At 38.6% G+C, this 11494-nt stretch overlaps 1 protein-coding gene across 1 annotated transcript in view; it reads right to left on the minus strand.

The window, feature by feature from the left end:
• The window catches only part of ZWINT (ZW10 interacting kinetochore protein), a 3388-nt gene extending 2725 nt beyond the window's left edge, over window positions 1-663 (minus strand). Inside the window, exon 1 of the mRNA XM_007959380.1 lies at window positions 623-663. Coding sequence (XP_007957571.1) covers window positions 623-663 — 41 coding nt within the window. The remainder of the gene's footprint in view (window positions 1-622) is intronic.
• Between the last annotated feature and the right edge of the window lie 10831 nt (window positions 664-11494).

The following is an 11494-nucleotide window of genomic DNA, read 5'->3' on the forward strand; positions in this document are numbered from 1 at the left end:
GTGTTAGCGTGCATATGAAGGAGAGTGTGTGTGTGTGAATGAGTGCATGTATGTTGGGAGGAGAGGACACAAAAATTAAATGGCCCTTTCAAGATATCTCATGAGGTGGAACCTTGTCTGCCTGAAGTGGGCGACCTGCGAAGGGATGTGGATAGTCCACAAGGATTGACTAGCTCCCTTCTAGGACACAGCCCTGGGGAGCTTATGTACGTGAGGAGCAGCCAGTATTTTCTACGTCGTACTCCTTGAGAGAGCAAGAATCAACTCAGGCACCTAATACAGGAAGACAAGGATGAGAGCCCCTTTCCCCCCGGTGTCGAAAATTAATAGTCCTAGGAGTTCTGGTGACGTAGTGCTTAAGGCATTTGACTGCTAACCAGAAAGCTGGTCATTCAAACCCACCAGCCACTCTTCACAAGGAAGACTGGGTAACCTACTTCCCTAGAAATACCGCCTGGGAAACCCAATGAGTCGCTATTAGTCGGGTTCTAGAAGTGTTTTTCTCTTTTTCTTTTTTTTTTTTTTTTTTTTTGGACAGGGTAAGCTAGACCCTCCACAGTACATGGGAGTAGGCACAATCCTTCCTGTTCATGCTCCTCTACCCTTGGTGGCACACACTCACTTCAGTGCCGCTGATTCCGTCTCTGTCCCCGGAGCCTCCATCATCCCACGGGTCTGACTTCCGCTCATCTATCTCAAGCCAATGTCTCCAGACGCTTTGAATCCTTCGCGGACTGCGCGCAGGGGCAGGCGATTGGCTCCCGAGTAAATGGGGCGGGAAGCAAGGACCAGCGTGCTTTTTCATTGCAGGCGCAGAGTCACGCTTTGGCCCACCCCTCTAGCGCAGCCGCAATGTGGTTGAGCGCGGCGGGCGCCTGCGTATTCTGCGCCTGCGCACCTGATTGTAGGCGGTGCAGGCGGCTAGAGTTAGGGCGGGCGTTGGGACCAGTGTACTCTGTGAGTGCGTAGGAGGGTGGGGCGTTATGCTCAATTTGTGCCTTACGGGAAGTGCCTTGTTGTTGCTGTTATGCGCCATTGAGTCTGACGGACTCATAGCGACCGCTCCTTGGGTTTCCGAGGCAGTATCACTATGGAAGTAGATTGGCCCATCTTCCTTTCCAGGAGGAGTGGCTGGTGGGTTTGAGCCGCCAGCCGGTTAGAGTCAAGTGCCTTAACCACTATGCTGCCAGAGCTCCCAGGGGAAGTGCCTGGAATTCACTTTATCTAAACCAGAAGGTTGGCGGTTCAAACCCATCAGCTACTCCTGGAAGGAAAGTTGGGTGATCTATAGTGATACCGCCTCAGAAACCCAAGGAGGGGTCGCTATGAGTCGGTCGGACTCCAGGGCACATAACAACAAAAACAAATAATTTCACTGTGCTAGAAGTGAAAGAAAGGGACTGTCTTCCAGGACTGGGCAACAGGTTACAAGGAACAGTGAAGTTGGAGACAGGAAACAAATGATGTGAGCTCAGTGATTGTCAAGCTTACTGCCTTTAGAGATTTTCCAGGATGCAGTGCAAGGGGAGGGAACCCAAACAGCTTAGCAGACTACTTGAATGGACAAGATGAACCTAAAATTCCAAGGAAACCAAAGGAGCTAATGGTCTGTACAAAGTATACGAGAAAGGAAGCAACTGCTCAGAGAGAACTCAAAAATCTGTAGTGGGCTCCCTCCCGTATTCAGCCAGGTACTGATCACTTCTTATCTGAGGAAACTACCCTAGGCTAGGGAAAGAATTGCTGAGTTTAAAGCTAACTGCGTGAAGATCACACTGAGGCAATAATAGTAACTATTTCCATCGGTCATAATCTCTGGGGCATTGAGTAGAGTACACAGATAGGTCCTGCCTAAGGAATAGGAAATAATTAGCCCTAGACTGATCACTACTTTAGTGCCACGTGGCAAATCTTAAAGACCTGAGTGCATCAAAGTGTTTACAGGTCACTTGACTATATGACAGACCAAGGTCAATAATATTTATAGGAATTTAGAAATATCTAGCAACCAATAAAGGACCTCTTGTGGCGTAGTGCCCAAGGCATTTGACTGCTAATCTGAAAGCTGATGCTTCAAACCCACCAGCTACTCCTCAGAAGGAAGTTTGGGCAATCTACTTTGTTAGTGATACTGCCTGGAAAACCCAAGGAGGGGTCCCTATGAATCTGATCTGACTCAGGCAGTGAGTTGAGTTTAGCAACCAATAAAGCATAATTTACAATGTCTGTCATTCAATTCAAAATTAACAGACGCAGAAAGAAGGAAAATAAAACCCATAATGAAGAGAAAAATTGATCACTGGCCAGAATTGAAACAGATGTCACAATCAACAGACAAGGACATTAAAACAGTTACAGCTGTATTCCATATGATCAAAAAGTTAAGCATAGTTATAGTCAAATAGACAATCACAAGTGGTAGTAGGGATATGGAAAAAGTGGAACAAACTCACTACTGGTAAGAAAATAAAATAATGCACTACATCTGCTTTGAGAAAGTTTAGCAGTATCCATTCAATGGAATTTTATGCCTCGGAAACCCAGTAGAGGTTGCTATGAGTTGGAATCGACTTGATGGCTGTGAGTTTGGTTGTTTTGAAAAGGGAATGAAGTATTAATACATGGTACAACATCGATGAACCTTGAAAACATTATGCTAGCGAAAGAAATCAGACACAAAAGACTACTTATTGTATGAGCCATTCATATAAAATGCCCAGATTATGCAAATCTGTGGATACAGAAAGATTAGTGGTTGACTAGGGTTCAGAGAAGGAGCTCTGGTAGCGTAGTGCCTAAGGCACTTGACTGCTAACCAGAAGGCTGGCATTTCAAACCCACCAGCCACTCCTCGGAAGGAAGGTTGGGCAATCTACTTCCGTAGTGATACTACCTTGGAAACCCAAGGATGGGTCACTGTGAGTTGGGTCTGACTCGATGGCACATAACAACAATATGGTTCAGAGAAGAGGGTGGTGGGAAGGCATGTGGAGTGACTTCTAAAGGGTATAGTTTTTATTTTGGGGGAAGGGATGAAAATGAGTTAAAAGTTGATAATAGTAATGGTCAAAACTGAATAAGGGAAATAAAAAAATGGTGCTCACTAGGACCTGAAGATAAAATCTGACTGACATTCAATATGAAGGTGAAGCCCTCAGTCATACAGCCACCACCAGAAGATGAAATTTGCTAGCAAATCTGAATGAATTTAGAAGCTGATTCTTTTTCTACTTTTTTTCCTTCAGAAGACAACAGAGCCAATACTGACCAACACTTTGATTGCAACCTTCTTAGATACTGAGCAGAACCTAAAACCCTGACTTTTGGAAGCTGTATCTGAAATCTCGCCCCATGGAAACTGTGTGTTAATAAATGTGGGTTCTTCTAAGATGCTAAATGTGGGGTAATTTGTTAAGCAGCAATAAAAAAAATTTATGTACAAGCAACTACTAAAATAACAAAATAAAAAAATTATGGGTAATCAACTAATAAAAGAGATGAAATGGAATCATAAATACTGTACAATTAATTAAAAAGAACACAGAAAAAGAAAAAAAAGGAACAATGAAAAGATGAGAGGAACAGACAACAAATAGCAAAATGGTAGACTTAGAAGTAATCATATAAATAATCATATTAACTTTGAATGACTTAAATACAGAATTAAAAGGCAGGGATCACCAGATTGTATATCAAAGAAATACTCAACTGTATTTGGCAATCAAGGAATACATTAAACATAAAGACAAAAATGTTGTTATTATGTGCCGTCGAGCCGTACTGACTCATAGCTACCCTTCCTTGGGTTTCCGAGGCAGTATCACTATGGAAGTAGATTGCCCAACCTTCCTCCTGAGGAGTGGCTGGTGGGTTTGAACTGCCAGCCTTCTGGTTAGCAGTCAAGTGCCTTAGGCACTACGCTACCAGAGCTTCTAAGACAAAAATAGGTAAAAAATAAAAGGAAAGAAAAATATATCATGCTAACACTAACCATAGAATGTCAGTCTGTTTGTGTCTGTTTATATCTATATCTGTATCAATATCTACATATGTACTTAAGAGGAAAGACTATTACCAGAAACACAGGAAGTGATGATTTTATTATAATGATAAAGTGATAAATTCATTCATCAAATAGACTTCAACAACGATAAATTTTTATGTACCTATTAAGAGACCTTCAAAATACATGAATTAAAAACTGATTGAACTGCAAGGAGAAATAAAAAATTTATAGTTACAGTCAGATTTCAGTAATCCTCACACAATAATTGAGAGAACGCTACACCCAACAACATCATAATACTCATTCTTTTCACATGCATGCTATATAATCTACAAGAAAACCATATCATGGGCAATTAAGCCTTAACAATTATGCATAATAGGAATCATATAAAGTGTGTTTTCTGTCTGCAATGGAACTAGTCTCCTACACACATTTGAGCATGGCAATACTCTCTCCTGGAATAGTTGTTTGTTTTTAACCTAATTGAGTCAGTCTTGAGATAACTGCTCAAAATTTTCAACTATCTTCAACCTTCCTTTGTCTCTGTGTCTGTATCAAATCTCCTTATCATAGACTTCCAAAGTTCTATGGGTTTTTAAATACTTGTCACTTGCATTTTTACATTATATTGTAGAATTATTTGATCATTAGCTTTTTTCCTTCCCTCTAATTAGCAAGCTGTGTTAGGCTGGGTTCTCTAGAGAAGCAAAATGCATAAAGATTAGAGAGAGAGAGAGAGATTTATCTTAGGAAAATGGCTCCCACAGTTATACAAGCTGACAGGTGCTAAGTTCCTGGATCAAATGTCAAAATGGAGCCTTTTCCCAACTCATTCAGCTACAGGAGCTGATAAGCTCAAGGTCGGCAGGCAGTATATCAGCTGTTGACTTAGGCGGATGATGGATCCAAGATCACCAGGCAGAATGGTGGAATTCAGGGACAGTTGTAGGCAGCCTAACAGGATCCAGATCCATAGAAGGTTCTATTTTTCCAGAATGTCTCTCTCTCTCTCTCTCTCTCTCTCTCTCTCTCTCTATATATATATATATATAGAAAGCAGGCTACACACCTAGGGAAACTCCCTTTCAACAGATTGGCTGCTCAAAGCCTATACATCCAATCTCATCACAGGCATAATCACATCACAACTGCTTAAACAACTCAGCATCATGGTCCAGCCAAGTTGACACACAGCCCCAACAAGCTTATTGAGGGCAATAATGGGATGTATTTTTGGGCACTATTGCATGATTAATAGCAAACAATGAATAATAATTAGTTAAATGCATGTTATGTGAAGGGCGGTTTATGTAAGGCCTAATTATTAGGCCATTTTAAAGATGCTTCCCTTCCCTGCCCGCAAGAGAAATAGCCATTGCTTGGTGGCTTATTATTTGGTATTTCATTAAGGAAAAATTGATTAAACTCTGGGTGGAAATAAAGAAGACTGGGAAATGATAGCTGTTCTAATATATTTAGTGAAATGTGCTTTTCACTTTTTTTTTTTACAATTTTGTGTTCTATTATTCTGACAAGTGAAGTGACAGTAGAAATAGAAATAATTAGATTTATATGGGACAGTTCACAAATTTTATGATTGATTGGATCTGGTTATATTGTAGTTGCTAACCTATATATCAAATATTATACCTAGATTGCTGCCTGCAGATGTATTAATTGCATTACAATTATTCAAATAGTGATTTCAATAAGAGCATTCTTTTGGAGGATTGATAGTGAAGGATCATTCATTTGTTTCTTTTGCCCTACAAGTTTGAAAGTTTTTCCAATCCACATGGATTTTTAAAAAGACACTTGGGCAAGTAGGTTTATAGCTTGGAAGAAGGTCAGAACTGCACACAATCAGGCTTGACATCTAAGTTTAAATATTGTTAGGGTAAACTGAACACCAAATCATCAAGGTGTCAAACAACAAATAGCAAATCAAAATGGCATTCTACAAAGTGATCTTTAATGCTAGGACTACAAAGTGATCTTTAATGCTAGAATCTACACAATGTGTAGATTTGCCAAATCTGATTAACCCTACACTTGCCACTGCTTTAGAGATAGCTGACCTGGATTCTAATGAAAATTACTATAGGTTAATAAATTTTCTCTGTATTTGTGCTGTTCAAATGTCAGCATCTAACCTCATGTGGCTATTTAAATTTAAATTAAAGTTAAATAAAAAGAAAAGTTTAGTTAGTTGTATTATCCACATATTGATATTCAATATTCACATATGGCTACTGTACTGCACAATGCACATTATAGAGCCATAATAATTCCAATTGGACTGGAATGCTATACATGATCTTTTAGGTGTATTAGGGTTGCATATCCTGTACTTTATATACAAAATTTATATTTTCATTCATTTAAATATGATCAAAATGTTAAAAAAATTCAAAGGATAAGAAGTCACGTTTATAGTAAAGAAGTTGTAATGTATAAATTGTATAGTTTTGTAAATGTAGAGAGTGCTTGTTTGCAACTCCTCAAACTCTAATGGCCATAAATTATACACAGAAATTTTCTGTTACTCAACTTCCTTGCTATTGATGTAGAAAATAGTAGCATAACGAACAGGGAAACAAATTCCTTTAAGTACATAATTGATATGGACATTATTGTTTCATTATTAAGATGGAAACATATACTCAGAGCCATTGAACAAATGGAAAATCAAAAAATAAAGCATATGTTCTTGGAAACAGAACATTTCTCCACTCATTTTGAAGTTTTATTGAGTAGTACATGTGAAATGGCTCTGAAAATAGTACTTACATTAGCACTCAAACAGAACATCAACTGTTTTATTGAAGTGATCATAGAGCCAATTCATTTGATATTCAGAAAGTACTCAGTAAATATGAGTAATGAGATAAGATATGTCATTTGCAATTGTCCATATAAAAATACTTTTTGCAGTTTATGAAACATTAAAACAGACATAACATGCCTTTATGACAAATTTCCCAAGCACCCAGAAACTTGTGTATAATATATCTAGTTCTTTTAGCATTGATTTAGGATTTGAAGGTATGTTTTTATATTTTCTATATCCTGTAGCAAGTCTACCAAAATAAGTCATGGGAAACCAGATGAATAACATCTTATATATAAATATGCATATATATTCACATGTACATATGTATTGGTATTTATCTGTCTATCATCTTACACCATAAAACTTAACTAAAAAGTAATATTTTAAAATCTATTTTATTTTTTCCCAGAATTTGTCATTTTAAAATCAACTTTGTTTTCTCTGCAGAATCTCTGATTATTTTTTCTTTATTTGTTTTCCTTGTCACAATTGCTCTCAAGTTACAAAAAGGCTAATACAATTTATGATCTTTATTAAATCATAGGTTAAAGCAAAAACGATTTAGGTAAAAAAAAGGACATGTGCCAAGATGTTCAAAGACTGTTCAAAATGAATTCAATTCTATATCATTATGTGATATACAACATGGAAAATTAGAAGTTGTCAAAACTGCAATTGAACACAAGAAGTTCAGGATTCTGGGCATTAGTGAGATGCATGTAACAACATTGGTCATTTTGAATTGTAGCCATATTGTCTACTATGTTGGAAGAAAGACTAGGCAATCTACTTCTGTAGAGATACCACCTCAGAAAACCAAGGAGGAGTCGTTATGAATCAGAATCAACTTGACGGCAGTGAGTTTTTTATTGTGTCCTAGGAAGGAAGGTTGGGCAATTTACTTCTGTAGTGATACTGCCTCAGAAACACAAGGAGAGGTTGCTATGGGTCGGGTCCCACTCCACGGCAAATTACAACAACAACTGACATATGAGTGGTGGTCAGCCATCACAGTACGATATACTGACAGATGAGTGGTACTGTGTTGGCTTGCATGTTGCTATGAAGCTGGAGGCTATGCCACCAATGTTTCAAATACCAGTAGGGTCACCCATTGATGGAAAAATTTCAGAGGTGCTTCCAGACTAAGAGAGACTTGGAAGAAGGAAAGGGCTGTCTACTTTCCAAAGAATTGGAAGTAAAAACCTTATGAATAGCAGTGAAGCACACTGTCTGTTACAGTACTAGAAAACTTTATGACTAGCCTTGAAACTTTGTCCAATATAGTGCCAGAAGATGAGCCCCTCGAGTTGGAAGTCACTCAAAATATGACTGGGGAAGAGCTCCCTCCTCACAGTAGAGTTGACCTCAATGGCATGGATGGAGAAAAGCTATTGGGACCTCACTTTGCTGATGTAGCATGGATCAAAATGGGAAGAAAGCTGCAAATATCCATTAATAATTGGAACATGGAATGTATGAAGTATGAATATAGGAAAATTGGAAGTTGTCAAAAATTAAGTGGAATGCATAAAGATTGACATTCTAGGCATTAGTGAGTTGAAATGGACTGGTTTTGGCCATTTTGAATCAGACATCATGTGATCTTCTATGCTGGGAATAACAAATTGAAGAGGAATGGTATAGCATTTATCTTCACAACGAATGTTTCAAGATCTATCCTGGAGTAGAATGCTATCAATGATAGGATAATATCCTTATGCCTACAAGGAAGACCAGTTTATAACTACTATTATTCAAATTTATGCACTAACCACCAAAGCCAAAGATGGGAAATTGAATATTTATACCAACTTCTGCAGTCTGAAAATGACCAAACATGCAATCAAGATATCTTGATTATTACTGGTGATTGGAATGCAAAAGTTGGGAACAAGAATCACCAGTAGTTAGAAAATATGGCCTTGGTGATAGAAATGATGCTGGAGATCACATGATAGAATTTTACAAGACCAACAACTTATTCATTGCAAATACCTGTTTTCAACAACATAAATGGTGACTATACACATGGACTTTGCCAAATGAAGCACACAGGAATCAGATTTACTGCCTCCGTGGAAAGAGATGATAGAGAGCTCAATTTCTACAGTCAAAAGAAGGCCAGGACCTGACTATGGAACAGACCGTCAACTGCTCATAAGTGAGCTCAAGTCAAAACTGAAGACAATTAAAACAAGTCCATGAAAGCCAAAATAGGACCTTGATTATATCCCACCTGGATTTAGAGACCATCTGAAAAAGAGATTTGATACAATGAACACCAGTGACAGAAAACCAGATGAATTGTGGGATGACATCAAGAACACCATATATGAAGAAAGCAAAAGGTCATTAAAAAGACAAGAAAGTATGAAAAGACCAAAATGGATGTCAGAAGAGACTCTGAAACATTCTTTTGAACAGAGAGTAGCTAAAGCAAATGAAACAAATGACAAGATGAAAGAGCTAAAAAGATTTCAAAGAGCAGCTTGAGAAGACAAAGTCAATTATTATAATGAAACATGCAAAGACCTCAAGTTAGAAAACCAAAAGGGAAGAACACACTCAGCATTTTTCAAGATGAAATAACTGAAGAAAAAATTCAAGCCTTGAGTTGCAATATTGAAAGATTCTGTGGGAAAAATACTGAATGATGCAGGAAACATCAAAAGAAGAAGGAAGGAATACACAGAGTAACTGTACCAAACAGAATTGATTGATGTTCATCCATTTCAGGAGGTGGCATATGATCAAGAATTGAAGATACTGAAGGAAGAACTCGAAGCTGCACTGAACGAATTGGCAATAAACCAGCCTCCAAGAACTGATGGAATACTCATTGAGGTGTTTCAACAAACAGATGCTATGGTGGAGGTACTTACTCATCTATGCCAAGAACTTTGGAAGACAGCTATCTGGTGAGCTGATTGGAAGAGATCCATATTTGTACCCATCTCAAAGAAAGGTGATCCCACAGAATGTGGAAATTCAAACAACATCATTAGTATCACATGCAAGTAAAATTTTGCTGAGGATAATTAAAAAACTGTTGCAACAATACATTGACAGGGAACTTCCAGAAATGCAAGCTGAATTCAGAAGAAGATGTGGAATGAGGGCTATCATTGCTGATGTCAGATGGATCTTGGCTCAAAGTGAAGAATAACAAAAAGATGTTTATTTGTTTTTTATTGACTATGCAAAGCATTTGATTGTGTGGATCATAACAAATTATGGATAACATTGAGAAGAAGGGGGGATTCCAGAACACTTAATTGTGCTCATGAGGAACCTGTACATAGACTAGGAAGCTGTTGTTCAAACAGAACAAGGGGATACTGCATGGTTTAAAATCAGAAAGGGAGTTGTCAGTGTTTTTTCCTTTCACCATAGTTATTTAATCTGTATGCTGAACAAATAATCTGAGAAGCTGGACTATATGTAGAAGAACATGACATCAGAATTGGAGGAAAAGTCATTAACAACTTGCGATATTCAGATGACACAACCTTGCTTGCTGAAAGTGAAGATGACTTGAAGCACTTATTGATGAAGATTAAAGATTAAAATCTGCAGTATGGATTACACCGCAACATAAAATGAAAATCTTCACAACTGGACCAATATGCAGTGTCACTATAAATGGAGAGAAGATTGAAGTTTTCAAAGATTTCATATTATTTGTTTCCACAATCAACACCAATGGAAGCAGCAGTCAAGAAGTCAGATGACGTATTGCACTGGACAAATCTGCTGCCAAAGATCTTAAAGTGATGAAGAACAAGGATATCTCTTTGAAGACTAAGGTGTGCCTAACCCAAACCATAGGAGCTCTGGTAGCATAGTGCCTAAGGCACTTGACTGCTAACCAGAAGGCTGGCAGTTCAAACCAAACCAGCCACTCCTCAGAAGGAAGGCTGGGCAATCTTCTTCTGTAGTGATACTGCCTTGGAAACCAAAGGAGGGGTTGCTATGAGTCGGGTCTGACTGGAGGGCACATAACAACAACAACAACCCAAGCCATGGTGTTTTTAATTGCCTAATATGCATGTGAAAGCTGGATAATGAATAAGGAAGACCAAAGAAGAGATGATTCTTTTGAGTTGTTGTGTTGGTGAGGAATACTGAAAGTAACATGGACTACCAGAAAAGTGAACAAATCTGTCCTGGAGGAAGTATGGCAGGAATGCTCCTTGGAATCAAAAATGGCCAGACTTTTTCTCACCTACTTTGGTCATATTATCAGAAGGGACCATTCCCTGGAGAAGGATGTCATGCTTGGTAAAGTGGAGGGTCAGTGAAGGAGGGGAAGGCCTTCAATGAGATGGATTGTTACAGTGGCTGCAACGATGAGCTCAAGTAAAGCAAAGGTTGTGAGGCTGGCACAGGAGTGAGCGGTGTTTAATTCTGTTGTACATAGGGTCGCTAGGGTCAGAGCCATCTCGAGGGCACCTAACAACAACAACATTGTCTGCTATACCAGGATTAAAAAATTGAATTCATCATCAAAAAGAACATTTGAGAGGAGAGTTCTGGCAAGATGGCGGACTAGGCAGAAGGATTTCACAGACCCTCTTCAACAAAGAAAAGGGAAACCAATTAACACAGACACAGAAGATAATCGTGGACCCCTGAGCCTTGAAGGGAAG

The sequence above is a fragment of the Orycteropus afer genome, unplaced genomic scaffold, assembly GCF_000298275.1.
Source record: "Orycteropus afer afer isolate SDZICR_OR568_19922 unplaced genomic scaffold, OryAfe1.0 scaffold00016, whole genome shotgun sequence".
Lineage (NCBI taxonomy): Eukaryota > Metazoa > Chordata > Mammalia > Tubulidentata > Orycteropodidae > Orycteropus > Orycteropus afer.